This window comes from Dermochelys coriacea, chromosome 10 (assembly GCF_009764565.3).
Source record: "Dermochelys coriacea isolate rDerCor1 chromosome 10, rDerCor1.pri.v4, whole genome shotgun sequence".
Taxonomy (NCBI): domain Eukaryota; kingdom Metazoa; phylum Chordata; order Testudines; family Dermochelyidae; genus Dermochelys; species Dermochelys coriacea.
The window spans coordinates 73,837,393-73,862,490 of record NC_050077.1 but is presented as its reverse complement, the minus strand read 5'-3'; the positions used below and the strand labels follow the sequence as shown (position 1 = coordinate 73,862,490).

At 37.0% G+C, this 25,098-nt stretch overlaps 1 protein-coding gene and 1 long non-coding RNA gene across 8 annotated transcripts in view; one reads left to right on the top strand and one right to left on the bottom strand.

Moving 5' to 3' along the window:
* CHD2 (chromodomain helicase DNA binding protein 2) overlaps positions 1 to 25,098 on the bottom strand; it is a 95,812-nt gene that overhangs the window by 65,584 nt on the left and 5,130 nt on the right. For all 7 annotated transcript variants that reach the window (XM_038419864.2, XM_038419866.2, XM_038419867.2 and 4 more), the window contains exons 4-6: positions 21,738 to 21,795; positions 11,617 to 14,987; positions 11,151 to 11,279 (exon numbers count right to left, since the gene is read on the bottom strand). In XM_038419864.2, the coding sequence (XP_038275792.1) occupies positions 11,151 to 11,212 (62 nt within the window). In that variant the 5' untranslated portion in view covers positions 11,213 to 11,279; positions 11,617 to 14,987; positions 21,738 to 21,795. The remainder of the gene's footprint in view (positions 1 to 11,150; positions 11,280 to 11,616; positions 14,988 to 21,737; positions 21,796 to 25,098) is intronic.
* LOC122456097 lies at positions 2,862 to 11,729 on the top strand. Its single transcript, XR_006274761.1, has 2 exons — positions 2,862 to 3,033; positions 7,892 to 11,729. It is a non-coding gene; the product is annotated as an uncharacterized LOC122456097 (long non-coding RNA).

Here is a 25,098-nt window from a genome sequence, read left to right as displayed (position 1 = left end):
GCATTTCTTAACTTTTGAGTGGTTGACTTTACCACTTTTGGTTGTTTTTTTTTTTAAAACAGTTTTTGCTTTTTATAAAACCTAGGAAATTACGCACAAAGTGATAAGATTCCATCACATAAAAATCATATTGTTCACCCTCATCAGTAGTGTTTAAACCCCAAACCACACTTCTGACCTCTTAATCTGAGCTAATGGTGTAACTGGTAGCAGGCTATTATCCTGACCATCCACAAGATGTAGCAGCACACACTTTGCCAGTGGCTTACACAACTATTTGGTAGACAGTAGCAAAACATTGGTTATCAGGATTCCTGGATTCTAATCCTGATTCTGGAGAGGAATGTAGTCTAGTGGCTACAGAGAGCACAAACAGGCATAGACCTGGGGCACATGGAGCATGAAAGGCAGCGTGAGAAAGTGGATGAGACTTGGAACTACCCCAATTAGAGATAAGGTTTTATTCTCAGCCTGACATGACCTTATGCAAACTCTGAGGTATCCTATCTGTAAAATAAGGTAAATGATACTTGCCTGCCTCCTAAGGCAAGGGTGTGAGGCCTTGCTCAATAACATGGATAGAAGTACACACCAAAAGAAAGAAAGGAAGGAATGCTGCAGCTCCTCCTCACTATATGAATGCCTGCATTTTATCTTTTGCTCTAGCTCTGTACCTATGAGCATGTTTGGTGCAGATGGGGGTGGGGAGGAGGGGGAGACAGGGGGAAAGAAGAGGAAGAGGGAGCTCGAGCATGCTTGAGTCTTCAGAGATTTTTAGGAGCAAGCCTCTACAGAGCACGTACAAAACGTGACTTCCAGAAGCTAATTTGAGAAAATGTGGACTATGTTCGTGGCCACAACAAAAGGCACCCCAGGCTGCCCTTGCCAAATATCCAGCTCCTGCTCCAAAGGATAGAGACTCAAACACTCTTTCAAGAAAAACACTTAAAAAAACCAACCCGTTTTGCCCAACTTCATTTTCAGTAAAAGCTAAACCATTTATGCTGAAACTTTCAAAAGAAATTCAGCATTAAATAGAAAGCAAGTACTGAAAATTTCTAACAGAATGGTTAAACTTTGGCAAATTTATAAGCATCTGAAAATAGCAGGTTATAACGGAACATGATAAACAAACAATAGACTTTAGTACCAGCTCTAATGTCCAGTACTGGTAAGACTGTAAATTACTGCCTATGTTTTTGATTTTGTTTGTATAGCACCCAGACAATAGGATCTTTTTGGGGTGCTACTAGAATAAAACTAATTATTAAGAACTATATGCTCAGAACTGGTGTCCTAGCTGTCACCACCCTTGTTCCAATTTCAAGGCCTACTTGAGATGGATGTTCACAGAAAAACTGAGCTTTCAAGACACTTTTTGTGAAGCATTAAGTGAAAGCACGATCTTTTGGCCAACATTGCCTCCCTCTCTCCAAGATAGGTTTTAACACCTAAGGCTCCAAGGCAGAACCAAAGCACAAACACTTACTGAGCTAAATAAATGGTTCATATTTGCATACCTCTCTCTAAAGTTCTCTGCTTTGTAAAGTATGGTGTGACATCCTGACTGACAGGTGTTTTATAAATCTATTATTTCCACTACAAAGACACTACACATACATTTACATAATATAGCACAACTAGATTCTGTTCAGGACTGCAATACCAGGGGGTGTTGCAGGTTACAAAGTGAGATGCACTTGCAGAATTGTGTAGAGGCCAAAAGACTGGAAAAAATAGGAGATCCTGCTGATCAGGTAAAGATGTTCCTGGTAGAAATGAGTAGAGCTCCCATGAAGAAGAGCTTTATTAAAAGGAAGTCTATCATGCACAACAGAAACAGAATCTGGACTGTGATCCTTAAAGGCACAGCAAAAGTAGTAATTGTAAGAGTAGTTCCCAAGAGCATTTTGATACAACGTAGAATTTTCATTCAAACTCCCTGCATCTGACCAGGTCTTATTCATATTAGACAAAGTTAAAGCAGGACTCCACTCTGAAAAGTGACCTCATAGAATGGCACCTTCTTGCACATATCTGTTCCTTTTTTGCATTTCTGAATCATATGGTCTATTTTTACTGCTTCTTACTCATGTCACACTTCAGAACAGCATCACAGAAGGGAGTGAGCTGCATATTATTTCTTCTGAAGTATGAAGAGAAATGCTTATGAGGTTTCAGTTACCCACGTGTAGTAGGTCTAATTTGACTTGCAGTAACTTTATTACTTATGACGACATATTAGAAGGAAAACCATCTTAACTTTGCTAGGCTTACATTTCAAAAGTGTATCCATTATCTTGGAAAATGGAACATATTTGCTACAGCAGGGATTGGCAACCTTTGGCACGCAGGCTGCCAGGGAAAGCCCCCTGGCGGGGCCAGGCCAGTTTGTTTACCTGCCGCGTCTGCAGGTTTGGCTGATCGCAGCTCCCAATGGCTGTGGTTCACCGGTCTAGGCCAACAAGGCTGTGGGAAGCGGCAGCCAGCACAATCCTTGGCCTACACTGAACCTGCGGACGCAGCAGGTAAACAAACTGGCCTGGCCCGGCCCACCAGGGAGCTTACCCTAGCAGGCGCGTGACAAAGATTGCCGATCCCTGTACTATAAGGATTACTGAGACACCAACATGAAAATTCACATCATTTTTAAAAAAGGAGTACTTGTGGCACCTTAGAGACTAACAAATTTGAGCATAAACTTTCGTGAGCTACAGCTCACTTCATCGGATGCATCCGATGAAGTGAGCTGTAGCTCACGAAAGCTTATGCTCAAATAAATTTGTTAGTCTCTAAGGTGCCACAAGTACTCCTTTTCTTTTGCGAATACAGACTAACACGGCTGCTACTCTGAAACACAATTTTTAGTCACTTTTCAGAGCAGATCCCTATTTTAAGACCTGCTAATTGGCTTTAGGTTTGAGATGTTTATTCGTCCTCTTCCTTTATAAAGATGTATTGTCTTTTTCACCATTATAGGCACAGATTTAGAGACTGAAGGAAAAATGACCACACTGAAAAGCAGCATTTGAGGTACCTCACTCTGTTTCTGCCCAATCTCTTCATTATTTGACACTGACTGTCTGATAAACACCTCTGCCTTCATTAAAACTGGAACAAAGATACCTAAGTTGCAGCAGATCTCTCTCTCTAAAAGAGAGAGAGTTTTAGATTTAGAGACAGCATCATCGGCCTCATTCAACAGCTCAGCAAACTGTATTCAGAAATAAAAATATTTGGGGAAGTTGGTTAACTAGTTGCCTTAATATGTGGAAAACATGGCTCAGTTGCTCACCGATCCATGAGTTAGAAGTTGGAAATGCCTAGGATACAGGATATTTAGTAGGGGTCAGAAAAGAATCGATCATTCTAGTGATAAAAGCAGTCGCACCCCCTTTACTTGATTAAGGAGTGTCACTGAGGGCACATCTACACTACAGCACTACATCAGCGCAGCTGCGCTGCTCTAGAGTGTCTGATGCAGATGCGCTATGCGGACAGGAAAGCGCTCTCCCGTCAGCATAATTACTTCACCTCCATGAGAGGTGGAAGCTGTGTCAGTGAGAGTGCATCTCCCGCCAACACAGTGCCAGCGTGGACAGTGTTTAGGTTGCTGTAATTTGCGTCACTCGGGGGGGGGTAGGGGGAGGGTCTTTTTCACACCCCTGAGCAATGTAAGTTACATCAACTTAACTAGTAGCGTAGACCAGCCCTGAGAAACGCCAAAGACAGACTCTTCCCAGTTCATCCTGAGTGAAAGGAGAGTACAGGTGTAGTCTTCAGAGCTCTGAAAGAGACAGATCTCCTCTTCCCCAAGAACGTGGTAGTGTCTGAAAGTACTAACATGTTTAATGTTCACCAAGAGCAGCATATAACTCAGTTGTGACTGCCTCACTGTTCCCACTCACGCAGCACCCACTGTTGAGAATCTTATAATACCTGTGCATAATGGGAGAAGAGAAGATTGCCTGTCTTTTTGCCTACTAGATATCCGTGCCCTTTGGATTAAATAAAAACGAGGAGTCTGGTGGCATCTGAAGAAGTGGATTTTTACCCACAAAAGCTTATGCTGAAATAAATCTGTTAGACTTTAATGTGCCACCAGACTCCTCGTTGTTTTTGTGGATATAGACTAACACGGCTACCCCTCGGATACTTGGATTAGATAACACATTTTCCTTTAGGAAAGACAGCAGGCCAGAAGCTATTTCATACATCACTCAATCATTTTAACTGCCACTTTAGCTTCATGTCAGCACAGTCAGCATGAAGCACAATGGCCAATTCAAAAGGGACTCTGCATGTAGTCAGCAACATATTGTAGTGAACATGCAAATGATTTAGGGGAAATATACACAGCAACAGCTCTTCTGCTCAAAATGGCTAATTGGTTTTAGTATGTACCAGAATGAGACCTTTTTTATATTGTGCATGAAACCCTGACAAGTCTTATATTAAAAGAAACAGGCCTTAGAAGTAGTAGTAAAATTTGGACTTAGGCTTTCCCCCTTCATTGTTTAAAACTTCAGCCAGTTACATCTGTGTGTCTAGTACAAAACCCAGAAGATATGGGTTTACCACAGACACTGGAGGTCTGCTATATGATTCTATCACAAGTGATCTTTAAAGGCAGTCATGGCTGGAGGAGTTAGGACAATAATCTATTAGATTATCTCCTGCAGACATCAGATGACAGCCACACCTCTCCAAATACAGTCATGATGAAAGAAAATCTGAAAAGGTGGCAGATTCACAGTTAAGAGGTGGGACTCCCTCACAGAACAAAAAACATCCACCTGTTCCTACAAACTCCAGTATTAGTTTTTAGAGAATATTAAAATATAAAGGAATTATGTTGATCTTTCTATGCCTAAAAATGAAAAATGTAAGGAAGCGTAAACACTTATAGCTTCACAAATATTTTAGAGCAGTAAACAGTTGGCAGAATCTTTCCACTGTCTCATACAGAATTGGTTTTCGGTGTGGCAAGGTTGGGGAATAGCAAGCAATGAATTGTTCAAAATCACTGCTGTAAAGTACCCAGTACTTAGTTAAGTGTGAAGCGTTTTGTGAGGCAGAAGGCTGAATAAATAGGTATCCTGTCATCTCTTCAAGTGGCTTCTGTAAGGTGCCACAAGTACTCCTTTTCTTTTTGCAAATACAGACTAACAGGGCTGCTACTCTGAAACCTATAGAATAGAGGTGAGAGGCACTGAAGAAAGGGGCGGGGAGGGGCAGTGTTTGGAATGACTGCTCTGGAGATTGATGATTCAGTTTCTAAGGGGTGATCTACACTGGGAACTTACAATGGCTACCTCTCTCAGGGGTGTGAAAAATTCACACTTGAGAGAGAGAGAGAGAGAGAGAGAGAGAGCGCGCGCGCGCTACGCCAACCCCCCCCCCCCCCCACAGTGCTAGGTACCGACTCTCAGGGAGGTAGATAACCTACACCAGTGGTAGAACCCCTTCTGCATCTACATTGAAGCATTACAGTGCTACAGCTGTAACACTATCGTGGTTTATGTGTAGACATACCCTTATTGTTAACTGACACCTTGCCACTATTACCTCTCTTCCCCCGCCCCAAATCAGCTCAACATCATACTAGTGCATTTCAAATGTAGTGGTGCAAAAGACAGTGCATGTCTTCAGTGCAGTTAGCCTGGCCCTGGGCATTTGGGTCAGCCTAGCTAAGGAGCACTGAAATGAGTTAGTCTTCTCACCTGGTGCTGCACTTCCCCTGTGCACCTCCAAGACTTCTGGGGGCACACCCAAGATACACTTTTTCAATCACTCTTTTCCCAGTGAATAGTGGGAGACCTTATCTGTCCTGAACAGAAGGGGCAACTGCAGAAAATTCTATGCCAAAGGCACTGCCTATCAGCACTTGACTTATTTAGACCTCACTGCAAAATGGGCAGGATGACAAGTAAAAGCAGAACCCAGACTCTAAAGATACATCTCCAGCTGTGAAAGCTAGCCTGTGTTGAAAGCATTACTAAACTCAGGCAAGAGGTTGTATGTATCGATAGGAGAAGGTAGGGACAACACCCAGATAAAAGCCTGTGGAAACTCTGCAGTAAAGACACACTTAGGGCTGGTCTACACTTGAAACTGTACAGCGAAACACCTCCAGTGCTGCAAGTGTTCAAATGTAGCACTTCAGTGTAGATAAATTATATAATTTAACATTAGCTTTAATAAAAATTGTAATTACCACCTATGCCAATGAAAGGGGTTTTCCTGTTGGCACAGGTATTCCACCTCCCTGAAAGGTGGATTCTTCCATCCATCTAGCACTGTCTACAAGGGGACTTAGATCAGCTTAATGCATTGCTCAGGGATGTGAGTTTTTCACACCCCTGAGCAAGGCAGCTGGATTGATCTAATTTTTTAGTGTAAATGAGCCCTTAGTTGGCCCTGATAAATGAAGGCAGTTTCTGTAGGATTATGAAGTCACAGTTCTTTTTGTTGTCTTCCCCACTTCTGTTACACAAAATACTCAGGATAATACAGTTAGAGAATGCATAGTGTTTGATTATTTCAAAGAAGTCTGAATTAAGTTTTTATTTGAGTTAAAGAAACAGTTCATAAATATTTTAAAATATTTCTAACTTCTTGAAGTTAGTTTACAAGAGTTTAAGTGTTCTATATATTCTTTGCAGTTCTAGCCATGCTCAAAAAAACAGAAAATACCGTTGTTTAAAAGCTCTGAATCATATATTTGTAATGAGATAAGTTACTTCCTTAAAATAAAAATGAACCACCTTGTGTGTTCCATGTAGAGTACATCATAATACAACTAAACCAAATTTATTGCACATTATTTTCTCTGCCCCTGCATTGACGTAACATGTATTGCTTGGTTTTTGTTTTTAAAAAACCCTTGATATTAGAAGTTAGCAGAAGGTTAAAAAGTTAAAACAAAAAAAAAAAAAACTTTTGCCAGGCCAGAGAGGACCAAATTATGTAAATGGTACTGCAGGACTGGAACAAAAAGCACTCACAGTAACAACCAATGAGATTGTAAACTGAAGAACCAAGAGAAGGAATCTGTAGCCAGACCATGTTAAAAATATATCTTGTTAAACATGTCCAGCATTGTTTCTCCTGTTTTTTTTTTTTAAAGAGTAAAATAAGACCAGGCTAAAAGCATTTACACATTTATGGAGCTTCATCCATTTAAGATTTGTAAAGTTATAAAAAATATCCAGTTCAAGGAACGCTAAAGGGTATATCAAATTTAAAAAAAAAAATATCAAGGAAAAGTCTACTAAAAATAACCCTATTAATTTTCAGTTACCTACTTGCTTCTGAAAATAATGAACTATTTATATTAAAAAAGTGTCCATAAAGAGGGTGTGAGGAAATTCATTGTAGATCTACTGCATGCATGCACGCACGCTCTCTCTCACACTGGGATGAATGCTGTGCATGCAAACACTGTTTTCCCTGCTGGCTGAGCAGGCAGTAATTCTCTTGCCAAGAGTGGGGGAGGCTCTGAAAAGCAAGTTTATGCTGACATCACTAGAAGGCAGAGCTCTGCTTCCACAGAGGCCCCAGAGTGTTGACCGTCCTGTTACCAAGTGAGCTAACAGCCAATCAGATTCCACAGCAAAAACAAGATGGCCTTTGAACTCCCCACCAGCAACTTCCTGCTGTTTTCAGAGTACACACAGTGCAATGCAGTATGTCTGTCAGCTATGCGGCACAAAGGAACAGCCATTTTGTGACTGAACTGGACCTGCACCAAAATGCCAGGCGTTTAATCATTTTTCTTTCCTTCCAAGAGTGGCTAGTTTCCTTTAGAGCACTAACAAGATAAGAAACACTAACTGCTGATGAAACCAGATCGGTGTTAATTTTTGTTTCACTTCTTTATTTTCCCCAGATAAAATCCTCTTTTATATGAAACTACTTCATAAAATGGCTGCCACAAACTGAATGTGTTCTGGTCTACAAAGTCTGCTGCAATCTGCAGTTTAGTTCCACAAAAGAAGCCGTTTGCCAAGAGGACAACAGATTACAGATCTAAAACGTCAAAGCTCTCAATGGAAATTAGGTCTAAATCCATTCACACAGAACTAATATTTCCAAATTGTATTTTATAACAAAGTGCAAGTTGGAAGCAAATACAATTGTTTGTACTGCTGCAGCATCTCTTACATAATAAAAATGCAAGCCATGTCCATTTCATTATGGTTAGGGATACGAGAAGGTAACTGCAATAAGGAAATTCCAAGGGATTTAAGCAGAAGTTGGATCTATATGGTGTGTCTTATGTTATTTATACTATTGTTGTACAGGATTGTCAATTCCTAGATTTTACCTTAATTTGTATTTCAGATACCAGTATTTGTGAAGTGAACAGTAGGTTACATTAAAAATTTATTGTATGTAACCTAATGTACAGGTAACTGCTCCTCTTCACATCTGCTTTTTTTTAAAAAAAGCATTAGAAAAGGCAGAAGATGCAAGAAAAATATATTTTTAAAGAAACATTACAGCCAACATTCTGTTCCATTATTTAAAATTTTGAGTTACTGACAACATCCCAGCTTTCAACCTGGGTGAAGCAACTTAAATCAAGTGAGCAAGCTTAACAGTAAAGTTGGAAAGCTTGACAATTAGGTTACTGTCTGTACACTGAAATACAAGAAGAACAGGTGTTGCTATTCATCCAAAAGGACCCAAGAAAGGCCTACATACGTGCAGACTCTACTCAACTTTTTGTAAGAGTTAAACTAACATCGTTTCCTCTCAGGAATAATGTCTCTTTCAAGTCAACTCTCAGAGGAGTTTGTGTTTGTTCAGATAAGATTTTTTTTTCCTTTCCTAAGAATGGAAATGCAGGAATCACAATTCCAGTCATATTCCCCAGTCATTATACTAATGCACTCTCTACCAAAACACACACAGTTTCCCATCTGTATTTTTGCTTCTCATAACCTCAGATCAGTGGCACCACTCACTCATATCCACCTTACCCATCCATTGTCATTACTGTAGCCTCCAATCAAGGCATGATTGTGTAATATGACTTCACACATTACCTAATGCTTATAAGCTTGTCCAATAAAACTGAGAGGAGAGTCAAGTCAGAGAAGCATGATCCATTCAGACATCCATGTGTTTCAGAATTACAGTAAAGCAAGCTGAAGGCTTTACTTCCTAGAAATCATTTCCCCCATATCTTAAAGTCAACCTTAGGAAGTAGAGTATTTTAGACATCCAGCTGACTCACAGCTCAGAAAATAAGGCTCATTTATAAATGTGCTCTGTTCAATTGCTCCCACACTCCAGGTGAGTAGATATTACCAGCAGTAAATTTATTCTGGTGAAGTATGGGGAAAGGGGGAGAAAAATGGTAAGCATTTTACTTTTTTATTTAATACAAACAGGTGAAACACATGGCTTATCAATGAGGCTAGACACATGATCTTTGCTACAAAAGAGAAAAATTACACGTGATGCTATGCAAATATTATACCCTTGGGACAGAAAAAAAATCAAAGGTCGTGTGTCTGTGTGATCCAACTTATTCATCCATTATACCTAGTTATTAGATTTCATTTTATTTGGCATAATGTTCCTACACTCCTAAAATGTATTTATTCTGATTGCTGTTGCTCTTACTACTGATCATCCACATTTTTCAGTGTTATTTAGATTAAAAAGCAAACCAACTTTTCTTGACAAAGTCAGGATTTTTGCAGCTTCACTTACAAACATAATTACAACCTTACAATTATGGTTAAAAATGTGTCAAACATTTTAAATAATGCAAGTCCTTGTATGTACTGTGTGTATGTGATTTGGTATTTTTTAAACCAATTTAACAATACCATTTTAAATCAAATAAACTTACCTATTTCCATTTTAAGACCTTTTATTATATTGCAATTTAAAAACATTCCTGATTTGCATGCAAAATTAAGTTTTAAAAGGCTATAACAAAATAACGTGGTCATAACTGTGTTTCTACCACAATATTTCAAGTTCATAGAATGTTCAAGAATAGGTTAAATATTACTGGACAAAGAGTCTTTCTTATTCATACATTTGATAAAAACTTACATAGTGCACATATTGATACCAAAGAGTTTTGGAATTCATTTTATTGATAATTACTTAAAAGATACTTAAGGAAAAATGAATAGGTCACGATTTAATAAAAGTTAACAAAAACAGGCAAAATGCAGTGTATTGACAAACCACTGAAGAGCAATGCAAAGTTTTTAAGACTTCAATGTTAGATTAAGCCAACATATTTTGTTTAAGATACAATGTTAAAAGTTAAATGAAGAAACAAAGGACTTAATGTTGTGGTAAGTATCAAATGTTAGCTGTATTTTCAGTATACTGTTCCACAAATCAAAGTTAAATTTATAAAATATCTGAAAAGAATACCATTACTTGACATAAAAGTAAACACATTATGAGCAAAAATATACAAAACAAGCAAGCAAATGACACCAAGGTTCCCATTAACAATCCTAGGTTAGATTTTATAAACATGAAATACTATCACCACCAGGGGAAAGTTTGGTTAAATTGTATCAAAATATCCTAAAATACCTAAACAGTATCAAAGTTCTGTAAGCCCAAACAAAATATAAAGCAAGGAGCATCAATCAAACAGGCACTTTTTAGTTTATATTTTAAAATGAACTTTTTTTCATTCATGTAAGTTTCTCTAGTGTCTATTTACTATAATTTACTACTACTTGGCTTCTGTATGGCCCTCAGTTAAAGTTTAGACTTCTGAGATTCTTCAAAGAAAAATTTGCCTTGTATGTAAAATGGTGCAATGCAGCAATGGCTAAACCGACAAGGTCGTTTTTCACAGAACAAAAAACCTAAAAACTGAAATTCAGAAACTGAAAAAGCGTAACAGAGAAAGGGACTCCCTTGAATAAAGGTACATTACCTTTTGACTCTGACATGGGCCCTTAAGTCACAACACAACTTTCAGAAATTGCTACCAAAAAAAATTAGGGTGTGGCATATTAACAATCTCAAGGTCATTCCTTAAAAAAGGAATCAAAATCAGTTATATGTTTTGTATTAAGTACGGACAGTAACCCAAAGCTGTCAAGGTAAACACTGTATTCAGAGGTTTTTAAAAAAATAAAGTTGATAGATCATACCTCGATGCATTGCTGTGTACTGAACCCTCCTCTCCTTGGCTTTTGTCCTCATTTCTCATCATCTTTTAATTCTTAAATATTTAAGGGGGGTATCTGTGTTTGCTTTGATGTCCTGTGCCCAGGTATTTACTGTCAAAAGTTGAAAGAAAGGTAAGGTCCCAGTTTGTTTCATTGGCTTTCGTTATCAAGAACAAAGTCCTGACGCTGCAATGATAGTTATAACAATACACAACACTGATCAGCACAGGAAAACGGACATTTAAAATAATAATATTCATTTTAAAAAGAAAAAGTAGGAAGAGAAACAGCCCAGAGCAGCATCCTGCAAACTTTCTCAAAGTAACAGAGGAAGCAAAAAAATCTCTATTTTATTGCGTCATCCCAACACAGCTCAAATCGGTCGAAAAGTCAAAGGACTCAAAAACGGCAGAAATCTGAAAATTAATAATATTAATTGCCCACCTACCTGATCCATGCACCACCGCCAGGACCAAGCCGATATTAGTTTCGGGTAGTGGAAAAACATCAGATCCAAAATATTTGGAGGCTAAAACGATAACTATATATTTTTAGATAATACAAAAAAATAAATAGATTCTAATCCTCAAAAATATACTGCTGTGAAAGTAAAAAGCAGCGATAATTAGTACAAAAAATGTCCGGGGGAAAAGCTCATTAGGAGAGCGCACAAAAATGGAGGTACGCCATGGCTTCTAAGCTGGAAAAACAACGACCTGGGCTCTCTCCACGGCTTCTTCTTTCCAGCAAGGCACGAAAAGAGAGCCCCCAAAAGCTGCTTTTCTGCCCGAAAAAGGCTCAATTTGCCCCCGCTTCGTGCCTAGAACAGGTAAGGGGCTCTGGGGGCCCCCTGAGGCTGCCCGAAAGTTAGGGAAAGTTGCGTAAAGTGTTGGGAAGGCACGGAGCTCAGCGCGCTCTCTCTAAGGCACAGCCGCCATCTAGAGCTCCTTCCCAGCTCTGAGCTCTGCCTTTGATTGACACTCTCTACATTTACCCCACAACTCAGGTGATGTACCATAGACCCACCCCTTCATTTCTACCAAAAAAAAAGAGATAGCCTCCACCTAAAGGGTGCCTGCCACCCCCCCACATCCTTGGCTTCTTCAAACTACCCCATCTGAGGGGGCACCTTAACCCCATCTGGCTCAGGAACCCTTTTCAAGCCAGAAAGAAATGTAATGTGTTTCTTTTGTTTTAAAGATTTGCTAAATATTTCAGTCCATGGGCTAAAATTACTTCCTCCCTGGACAGGAAGTGGTGCTGTAACAAGCCATTTTGAAAGAATGGAAGAGGGACTAATAACCAGATTTGAGCAACAACCCTCCTTGGAAGTCAACCCCACCCAATGGGTAGCAATTTTTTTTTTTAAATTCAATCAAAAAAAAAATCCATCAATAATTCCTTCCCTTGTCACTCAATACCTATAATACAAGCTTGAAAAATGGGAAGTCACTACTCCCTAAAGAAAGCAATTTGCCAGTAACCCTTTCAACTCAACAGCGCCTCCCTGGTGGTTCTTGAGAAGAGTAAAATTAAATAGCTATGTTATTTTAATTCATTAACTGAAGACACTACGGCAAAGAAAATATAGCACCCAGATAAGTACTGCCCATTCCTTAACCATTATTGTTTATAATAGACTATAACATCCCAAAGTGGACTTTTTACAGTAATGTAGAATTCAAGGTGCAGAATTAGTTATTCATTACAAGCCAAGTAAATTCTCAGATACTACATCCTGGTAGAGAAAACACCACTCATTGAGGAACTGGAGAGAATCTAAGCACAAGAGATGCCCTTATGCCCACCACTCCTCCCACAACAAGCAAAAGTGACAGCCAACTATAAGTGTCACCTGAGCTTTTCACACATTATCCATTTTACAAGATATTGGAATCAGGCGTCAGTGTTTCAGATTTTTTGGTAATGTTTTGATTTGGGCTTTATGCTAAGTATCAAAAATGGTACACTATCCCAACCAATGGCCAACAGCAAGCTCTACCAGTAAAACCCAAGTTATTTTTTTTATTTCAACTCCTCCATATCCTTCCCATTCTTGCCCTCAGTCAGTCAACCCAACCTGTCTCTTCAATGCAGTAAAATGAGGGTTGTGTAAATTAGATGTGCTATTCCAAAATAGTGCAATATTGTCTAGTGAGTGATTATATAAATATAGAAGAAAGCTAGTGACCCTCTGCACACACAGCACAAATCTATTAGTTTGAATACTCAGTCTTTTTTAGACAATCTAATACTCAACTGCACCATATAATAAATAGCAGAAACAAGACTGGCTAGGTAAGTGTGTACATTCAACACTGCAAGATTAAACAGTTATGAACAGCCATTACCATATGTTAAGAATGAAGATTTCCACCAATTTATCTCAATGAATGACAGTTAAACATATCTCATGCTAAATCTATAATATTTATCATCTGGAGATCCCTTTTGTACAGATTATCTCAATTAACCTAGGTCTGTCTTGGTATTCAGTTATGAGGAGAAAAGTTGGGCTACCTGTTCAAGATGAAATTTAAGTATGCAATTGTTTCTCTGTAGCCAATGGTTGAACATACATTTCTTGTAAGCAGCAAAGTGATTTTTGAACAATAACTGACTTTTAAAAATACTCTCTCACATAGGTTAACTTTGTTGTTTTTTATCTAGTAATAAGATCAAAATAACTCCACTTGACACGTATTTGTAAGGAGTTATTAAGTCAACAAGAAATTCATAGTATAGAGGATGGCCATGAAACGTATTGGACACTCGTAGAGACTAATTTTAATAGATTGGTTTAAACACTCATTAAGCCAAGGTACTCAACTCCATGGAAGTAATTTCTTTTAGAATGGTATAGGGTTGTTTTTTTAAAAAAATCAATCCAAAATGTAACAAGTTTCCAACACAAAGCACCTGAAATTTAGCAAAGAAGTTGTTCAGGCAACTCATTTGAAGATCACTATAAAGGTTTTGTGCACACACCCCCAAACCCCTCCACACAAACAAACAACAAAAACAAAGATAGTTCAGGATGACCCTTCACTGCAAGCCAATGACCATGCATTTTATTGCTCAGTTTGCCAATACATTTGAAATTTGTACCATCCTATGATAGCTTCAGAAAATTTAACAAAAAGGACTGACAACTGACCAAGTCTGAGAAAAATTAAAAAACTGAACATTTTAACTCAAAATAAAATATTGGAAATTGAGAAACTGAAGAGTCTTTGAAACCAAATATAGCCATATTTAAGTTAAGTATTTCATAAAGCTTACAAAGCCCTCAGTATTTACCAGCATTAAAAATATTTCTCATTTTCAGAATCCAATGATCAAAGAAATGTAATGCACCTAAACATCAATACATTCTAAGTATTTTTCAGCCAGGAAAAAGACAAACCAAGAATAAAGTGTAAAAAAACCATTTATTAAATAAGTCACTTAAAAATAGCATAACAATACATTTTGCCCAAATAGGTAATAATATACCGGATATCAACTTAATTCCCCTGTTAAGTATACATTTCTTGGAGTATAAAGTTTTGCCACCCACACCTCAAAAACAGAGCCATTTTCTGTTTGCATGTACAACACCCTTTAGAAATTCAAGTCCATTTTGGTAGGATGATCACAAACCCAAATCTTCTCTGGTTTAGTAACACTGAAGTCCATGTTAAAATGTCCCTGTCTTGGATGGATATATCACAGCACTCATGCATTAGTCCATTTCCTCAACCTCTCAATCAACAGTGGAACTGCCATCTTGGTTTCCCATTCGTAGACTCCATTTGACACTCTTCATCTGACTTGACTCTTTATAAAAAAAATTAAAAGAAAAATGCTGTTGGAATATAGATAATTTATCCTTAAACTAAACATACAACATTCAACTATGTACCCTGAAGGCATTTTAAACATGAATTTTAGAACTAAGGCTTCATGAATTTGGTTCAATATAATTATATATGCCAGAACACCTGCTTTTGTCACCAACTAACATGGGCACATCCAGCAGTATGACAGGTAACAGTTTCCAAAAATACAAATAAATATTACAGGGAAAATTAAGACTTCAAGAAACCTTTTGAGCATATGAACTCAGTTCTAAAATTTTACATAGGGAACTATTAAAACATTAAATATAGATTGGAAATACAGAGGATTTTACCTCTGGTGACAAACTTTACTGGATTGACCTATCCACTAAAGTTAATGTAAAACACAAGTACTTCTAGCCAAACAGTAATGATCTCAAATCAAGTTGAAACTAAGCTTAATTTTTTGCTATTAGATGAAATTTTCAATGATTGTCCCTCTCTCTGCTTAACATACACAAGTAATCAAACCCAATAATGCCAAAAGGTATGAAAGCTAGGTTACTATATGAAGGTGTTGACTGGAGTCAACAGAAATTCCTAAATTGTGCCATCTTGGCTATAGTCTTCTTGTCTAGAAAGAGGAACACCTATGGTGATGGTCATTTTAAAGTGACCAAGTATCAGAAAATAGATGTACATTTCAGTAGCTACTGGAAGAGCAAATGTGTCAAAATCAGAAAAATTATGCAAAATTACACTGCTTTGTCTCACTGCCTTTAACACAACCAGCATAATGTCCAACCATGCTTCCTCCAGCCATATACTCAATGTTTGCTCTTCATAAGGCAGCAACAAGGCTTAAGGCACCAGATCAGTGACAAAGTTAGAAGTGTCCAGATGAAGCATTATTGTGACTGCCATCAGAAGTGGACATTTGGCCCAACAGATCAAGTTCTCTTGCCTCTTGACTTTAAATTACATCATTGCTACTGAAACACACACCAAATGTGGTCCAAAGACAAATGAACTAATGTACCTTTTTAAACTGCTATTTGCACCCATATAAACATAAACCTTAAGTACAGGAAACAACTAAATGGCAGAACAACAAAAAACCTCAGAAAGCCTAAAAGCCATCTACAAAGTGCTAATTGTAAGCAAAACCCTCTGAACTGTACAAGAAATGGTTTTCAATAATTATTTCCTCAATAGTGAATTTGCATTCTAACTTTACATTTGTGACCTTTTATTTCCTTCTTTCGATTTATTCTTTTGAATGTGGCTTTTTAAAACTTAAACACACAATTTAATTTTACAGCCAATTCTACCACTATCTGGTCCCCTTAAAAAAAAATCTCCAGGCATAATCTTTCCAGGTAAGAAAGGCTGCAAAAATTAATTAAAAAGGCAGTAGAATTGAGTGGAATCATCTAGTGTTTTGCCTCATCATTCAAGAACCACTATTCTCATTTCAGAATACCCTGTCAAACTATGTAAAATCTAACTATGATGTCCTTAGAGCAAACTTCCTGTTCCGGGTTAATAATCTGCCATTTACTATGTTTCATATCCCAGTATTCCTATAGGGATGAACTGATTTTTTACCCCCATTTCAGATACATTATATCTCTCTGCTCCACGTAAGTGGAATACAGGAATGGCTATTTAGATTCAACTTTTAGTTGCATCATATAGGTAACAAGTTGAGGATGGGCAGAATATTCAAATCACAAGTCTTCATATCTTCAACCTCACACACCACAAGGTTTTTTTAGGTTTTGTTATTTTATTTTTTTTTTAATTCAAGCAGTATTTCTACTTTGGGGGGGAAGCTATTTTTAACTAATATTCTCTAAACTGAAAAACTTACAAGTTTATTATGCATCATATATTGTATATATTAATTTAGATTTAAACCACTTTAAGCACTTGGAGATTAATCCATGTTTCAAAATATTTTTAGGAACTAATGAAATCTGACTAAGGCATCAAAATATGACAACCACACTGCCAATTCTTGTTAGTGAGAAAGTGGGGTATATAATAGCCTTTTGGACCATCTTCTGGTCCAATAAAACCCACCTTCTCTCTCTCTAATACCCTGAGACTAACACTGATACAATTCTTGCCAGCATCAAATATTTGGGAATGCTGGGGTAAGTGAAGTGGATACCCAGTACATAATGAAATCACCAAGTTTCTTAAAAAGAAAAGGAGTACTTGTGGCACCTTAGAGACTAACAAATTTATTAGAGCATAAGCTTTCGTGAGCTACAGCTCACTTCATCGGATGCATTTCTTTTTATGGTTACTGCTCCTGTTGTAAGAAATAAGGGAAGCCAAGTGTTGATCTGATAATCATAGTACTTTTTTTTTTTCCCCAGCTCAACCCATGAAAACCTACTTTTGTTGGATCATTCCACTGAGTGAAAAGCAAATGTAAGTGATTGGATAAAAGACATCAGCCCTAATGTATCTCTGCTTGGTTCAGCCATATTTGGTTGTACCAATGAATTTGCAAACAATTGACATAGTGGTAATCTCAATCTCTCATCTTGAAAATACCACCACCACCTTCAGATGCATACATTTATCTAAAGTTACTGTTTTTGGAACAAGATCCTGCAGTGAAAGGACTTACAATAAGGGGAAAGTATGAACAGCATTCTAATAATAAATAATCTAAAATAATTTGGACTCAATTCTTCAAGCTACACAGCTACAACTGTGTATTATGTTTTTAGAGTACATCTAGTAAACGTTTTAACATGTTTTCCCAAGTTAGATTCCTCCTCCAGCAAGACTTCTACAGTGGCTTTATGTTTGTTTTTAAACAGTCACACTGATCTATGACTAAGATTCTTCTTTTTACTACATGAAGCTTATGTTCTCTTTACATCCTTCTGTAGTCACAGTGTTAGCCATCACTCAAGAATTTCTCTTACCTACTAGCTATTGTATTTTTATTTCTAATTAAACAAGATTTATATTTAGGTTACTCAAAGCAGTTAATACAATGCTTGACAGGCTTCCTTCACAACATCAAAATACAGAAATGCCAAACTTTTAACAGTCCACTGCAATACCTTGGTAAATATTCAAGCACCAAACAGATTTGAAATTTTAGAATCTTCTCTTCATACTCACAATACATATTAACTTTTTGCTCCAATTTAGAAAGATGGATTTTTTGTAAGAGTCCACTGCAACAAATAAAATTTCCATCTTTTGTAGCCAAAAATAAGTGTTCAGTTTTACCTCTTATGTTTCTCAAAAACCCACAACAGTTCCCTAAAGTACAGTAGGGAAGTCCAAACATGCAAGCATAAAATATACTTATATCAATAACATGTATAGATAAAATACCAAAGTTATAAGATTCTTATTTCAAACAAAGAAAGCTAACTAGAAAGACTGTCAAGCTTTTTCGTGCTTAGACTTTTCTGTATATTAGAATTCTTTTAAAAGTTATAACTTCACAACAAAGGAAAGCTATTTAAGAGGGAAATCCCAGTAAAGGTAAATGGGCAGGAACAAGTTTCTACGTTTAAAACTTGAGGCTTTTACGTTGCCAAGGTTTACCAAAGCAGGTCTTCCTCTCAGAGAGGCAGAGCTATAACCGACTTGTACATTAGTGCCACTCTCATTGTAGGATGTGGAAATAGGGGAAATTCTCACTCATACAAGAAGGTAAATCTTCATGGAGAACAAAATACAAGAAGGTCCTTTATTGATATCAGAAGGCTCACTGTAGTTTTATTCAGTTAAAAAATGTGGATAGGTAAGCACTACAGGTGGTCTCCAAGGGAAAAACTAGTTCACTTCCATTAACATCAATATGAGTTTTGCCTAAGTAAGGATAAGAAGTATTTTGTTTGTTTTTGTTTTTTTTAAGGCTGTCTCAGGGATGAAAGGCTATTAAACTAGACAATGAGCCAATCATAACTTTACACATGTGGAACTGTTGGGTTCTGCTATATTACACTGATGTTCATGATGCAACTTTAAATAGGACAAGGCATTCTTAGCTCAGGAAAGTTTTCTTCCAGCTCTCAAGGATTTATATTCTACCTAAAGTTAAAGGTTCAAGAATTTTTGGACACATCTTATAGATCTAGACTGTTTTGAGGTTAAGTAATTTCTGAAGGGTACCTCTGAAATCAAGCTGAGGACAAAATTTGCAAACACAAACAGGACAGCACCTTAAAGAGTTGTTGGGCTGGATTAAAGGTAACAGCCCACATAAAATTTCAAAACGTCATGCAGAGTACACCAACTCCAAAAAGAAGGTCTATGGTGAACTCAAACGCTTTTATTTCTTATTCAAGAAAACTTTCAAACCCAGATCACTAGCCCTAAGTTTAAACTTAAATTACGAAAACATTTTAAAGATAATTCTTCCTCAAATTAAGTTCAGGGCTCCTGTCTCTCTGTCCTAGAGATTTTTACAAAGCACCATAAGGAAGTGAATAACTTCCCAATGTACAGGGTAATTGGGATGTCTTCAACTGCTGCTGGGAAACAACCTTACTACAATGAGTTTATAATCCAAATTGGAGAAAGATGATGCAGACAAAGAAAGGGTATAGGGAAAGTTGGGGTGAAATTTAACTTTGTTAAAAGAAAAGGAGTACTTGTGGCACCTTAGAGACTAAAATTTATTTGAGCATAAGCTTTCGTGAGCTACAGCTCACTTCATCGGATGTAATGCATCCGATTAAGTGAGCTGTAGCTCACGAAAGCTTATGCTCAAATAAATTTGTTAGTCTCTAAGGTGCCACAAGTACTCCTTTTCTTTTGCGAATACAGACTAACACGGCTGCTACTCTGAAACCTGTCATTTAACTTTGTTGTTAACATTAACCTTCACCCCTCCTTTCCATGACATACCAAGAAGTTATACAGGTTCCCATACTTTTAACACAGGTCAAGACAGGGTAAGAGGACTGAGGAAGAAGATAGCACAATGGTTTCTGGGGATAGCATGGCAAAAGTGGGTTTAAAAGAGAGTGAAGATTACATGCAACATATTAAGAGATACCATTCCATGTGTAGGAAGCATTAAAAAAAGCAGTACAAAAAAGAGAAGACAAGAAAGTGGGCAGGGTACAAGAAACAAACAAACAAAAATAAAGAGGAACAATATGTAGTCAGTGAAGAATTAAAAAAGCAAGACACCATACACAATACTAGTTGCACCTAAATTTGGCAGCAAGCTCCTTGTATTCTGCAGTACTCTAGTGTGGCAGTTTGGAGACTCTAAACAGCTTAATTTAAATTAAGAACAAAGGCTTTTAATGAATGAGAAGGAGCCAGAAGAGTATGTCACTACCCCCAATTATTTTTATAATTAAAGTAAAGACTTGTACTTCCTCCACCAATTTTCTGTTTACAATACGCTCCAGGGGGTTGTCTAGACAAGGCAGGACTTTTGATCCAGTTATCAGTAGGAAGCTAGAAGCTTTGGTAGCCAGGGGGGGACAGTTGGGTTTTTGGCTCCTGCCTAGGCATGGAAGGCAGTTTGAACAGAGAACATCATTAGCTGGATGTCTCTGCAAATGTGAGGCACAATGAAACGGTCATTATCCTCAGGTTTCAGAGTTAACATCCTAATACGATGATGGGAGCACTTCACACCTTGGAGCTACTGGTTCAGGCTGTCCGCAGACTAAGGAAACTACCAGTGAATAAGTTAATCTTCCAAATGTGAAAAGTTATCTTCACAAGTAAAAAAGTGTGTGTTCAATGCAAGCTTAAATTCTGGAGCACAGTTCTACAGCAAAGTAAATTCCGTGGCAAATTCTGCCACTGCATAAACACAAAATGCATTGAAAATTAGGGCAAAGATAATGGTATGCATAGATAGGGAGTCAACAAGACGACAAATTTGGGCAGATAAAAGAAACTTGACTCTCAGTACCTGTTTTAAAGGTCATACAAAGTAGTCCCAGGGTACATTCTTTTTAAAATATAATTCAAAAAGGAAGTTGTATTCCCATTTTCATCCCAAATGGTGGCACTAGATATAATCAACTCTTCTCTCCTACGCAAACCTGATGACTTTGCATTTTGACAACACAGAGGACTATTCCTAAATGAGACCCTATAAACTAACTGCTCAATGTGGCAGTCATATCCTAAACTCATATAGCATACTTTGTGTAATTACAGCTCTCTGGAATAAGAAGGGGGAAAAGAGCTGAGTCTTAGAAAACTCCCTGGAGATAGTTACTAACTAGTCTGCTTAAGGACCCTTGCTGTTGTTGATAGGAGCGCACAAGGACTACTCTTGGCTAATGATATTAATAGGATAATTAAGACATTCATTCTGTTATGTGATTTTTTATTTTTACCACAAATTGAGACATAATATTGATAAAGTACTGTACTATTTGTACAAGGTAACGTATTTGATATATTGTAGTCTGTACAAATACAGATTTGATTTAATGTTTAACCTTTGTTCTCATCAAGAAGTCGAGTCACAAAAATCGAAGATCAAGAGTGCCACAGCATTATACGAAAGAGATTTAAGATTGATTGAAAATACTATATAAAAAGTGCATTTCAGAACGTCACCAAAATAAGAAGAGTTTAGGACTCTGGTACTTTTAAATGAAGCATATTTTAAATAAAAATAGGTTTAAGTTTAAGGACATTTTCAATCAAAATTTTTCAGCAAATTAAACATTATAGCTATAAATCATATTTTAAATCAGATGTAAGTATATTAACAATAACTTACCAGTGCTTCAATCATCATCAGCTAGTTGGTGCATACTGAGATCAATTCCTCCCCACACCTGTAGGGGAAAACATACATTAAGAAAACATATTGGAAATCAATAAATAAAACTTAAATTCACTGATTTTTATATAAACACCAGGAAGTGCCAGCTTCAGCCTAGCAAAAAGCTGCCACCACAATCCCATGTGGTTGAGGGGAGTTATTTACCCAATAAAAGACCAAAAAGCATACAGCACTTGTCAGAGGACATGCCCCAATCACAATTTGCACCTCAGCATACTGCTAGGCAACTTGAGAAGGCAAAGATCTTATGGAAACTCTTCCACAATTTAAAACTACCCTCCACACCCTGGATACATTAATCTCCAGAGACCCATCAGAGGTGCTATTTGAAAGAGGCTATGTATAGCACTTTTGGAAACCAAGTAGATAGGAAGACTAACCAGGCACCAGTGGAATCTGAAATGGATTTGTGTGTGAAATGCCCTGATGGTTTTGGCCTACGTCTTCCACTTCATTCACTTTAACAATTTGCTAATTACCAAAGAAATGATACTGCAGTTAAATACAGTACATGTATTTACCAAATTTTGCCATGCAGCCAATTTTCCTTGTAAGGCAGCTACAACAGCATAGCAAAACTCTATACCCATTGTCCAGTTTTCTACATGTGGTCAGCTTCAGAAATGATTATCTCAGTAAGAGCCTACTGACAACCCGTATCAATATGTATTAGAATATCAGTACACTATCAGAGACAAGAAAGTAAATGGCTCCACCTACAACCACCCATAAAGCCTCCAGAAAGCAAACTAATACCAAAAGCTCTTTGTGATTACACAACTAGAAAATTTTAAATAAGTTATGCTTCTCAGCTGAGCCAATAATTGATACAGATGGTGTCTGAATCCTAGATCTCCTCCATGACAAAGAACTAATTTAATTTAAAAATTAAGAATAAAATTTTCAAAAACATTTAAGAGACTAAGGAGCATACAACTCATTGAAAGTCAACAGGATTTAGGCTCCTGGATCACCTAACTCGTTAATACTGGCCTTAATCTAATTTATATCAAATGAGTCAAAAATTCTCTTGCTAACAGCAGATGGCCAACAAAGTTTCTCCCATCACCTTCAAAATCTATTTTCAAGAGAAATGTAACCTTTGATATGAATATATTTATAATAAATTCTCACAATATAGTTTTAATATTTAATGTATAGATTTTTAGATTCTGATATTTTACTTCATACTTTTTCCTTCAAGTTACTCCCTTTATTTCATATTTTCCCCTTCCCACATCAGATTTCCATTTTAAACACGTTTTAAATGAACTAGTTCTAACAATTTAATTATAATATTGTTCATAAAGCCTGGTTTCTTTCCACACATCTGGGTATCCATCAAACTTGAGTGGTAACCCATATGCAACTGACAGTTTACCTAAGTAGGATATACAGAGTTTATAGGACTAAAATGTGTATTAAAATGTGATCAACCGCTGCTATTAGATCCAACAGTATATAGCATTCAGCAGTATTTGTTTTATTCAGTATATTTAATTTCTCATTCAATCAGCTGATAGAGGTTCCTCTGCAAAGCAACCTCGAATTCTGTGTTATATAACAAAGATAAGTTTGCTTGTCCAATTGAGTGTTTACATCTATCACTTCCCTCTTCAAAGAAAACAGCTAGCACTAGAGAGACTTCATAAAAGGCAACTAAACACAGCTATGGTGAAAGGTTGAACTTGAAAGTCCAATCTTAGACACTTCTAATAGTGTATAACATTATCTAGGCATCTATTATCTAGGTTCAGAGATCATTTTTGTTCTCATTTAAACATCTGGTTATTTTCATGACGACTCTACTGGGCAATAATCATTTGGCTCTACTCAGGTTATAATGGCCCAGTCAAAACACAGACATACCACAGTTCAATTACAAAGAAAGCAGATTTGAGAACATTAATGTTCTTTTAAAGTCAATATAATTGTGTAAGAAAAAGCTAACATTTGGTAAGCAGATAGTTGTCAAAAGTGTCTACTGGATGAACTGAAAAAGAATGTTCCCAGCAAAAAAAAAAAAAAAAAAAAAAAAAAAAAAAAAAAAAAGAGCAAGTAGCAGTGGGATGGCAATAATCACATTTCTTGTGTTTTTACTAGTGATAGTTTTTCCACAATTGTCCAACTATATGCCCATTATACTTTCAATTTCCAACTTTAAATGTTATCATACTGACACTCAGATATACCAAAAATAGCTTTTTATCTTATAATCCTAGAAAAAGACCAATTAATGAACTGAAATGCACCACTAAAATGCTATGCATCCCACTTCAGAAACTGGTCACTAGTAAATATTAATTTAAGCCAAATAGCATTTGCAACTTGATATCTGAATAAAAATAAGATTTTCAATTTGACTAATGGCTGTAACTCTACAGAACAAGTATACTAAAAACACACTTCCCCAAATCACCCCTCCTTTCCATGACATACCAAGAAGTTATACAAGTATCTGAAATTTCCAGACACCCTTATGGATGTCCTTTGCACTAACATCTCATTCTACAAGTTATACAACTGGCAGCCCTAGAGACAGAATGCTCTGCTCCATAGACAATGGCTCCTCTCCCTAAGGGACGGCATGCTATCTAGCTCTAAAGGAGTCTTGTATGTCTAATGTGGTCTTTTTACTGTGATGCAGTGCAGTCAAGGTGAGGCTCACTTATTTTTAGATGCATTTAACCAGAAAACATGACAACAGGGACTACAGTGATTCCAAAGCATAAACAAACTGTTTTATGGATTCCATGACACGTTAATACTCTCTCAGGTCTCTGAAAGTCAGATATTTCCTTGGTTTCCTAGAGGTGTGCACAGAGTTGACTGAGGTCTCTATAATGTATTTAAAGAACAGCTGTCAATATAGTAGATCAAAAGATGTAAGATTTGAATTAAATGGACAAGTGAGGATCTAAACAGTCAAAATGATTAGAGAACATTCGAGACCATAGTTTTCACAATATATTCAGTACAAAGAATACCATGGTGGTACAGGACAAGTTCAAGGTCATTAAGATGAAAGGATTCTTTTCCAAATGCCCTTATAAAAGTGTTCGTTAGCCAAACCAGGTCAACCCATGATGTCTAACTTATATTTGTATTTATGAATAGGTCAACTATGACTACTGATTTTGGATCTTAAAAAGGCTTGACCAAAGGAATAAAAATCATGAATTTCACAGATTAAGTGTAAGAATTAGCACCAGGATTTGTGTGTACTGTTCTACTGTAATAACAAGCCTGTCCTTGGCTTTTTCATTGGTAGATTATTTGAGAGGCCTGGACTTCG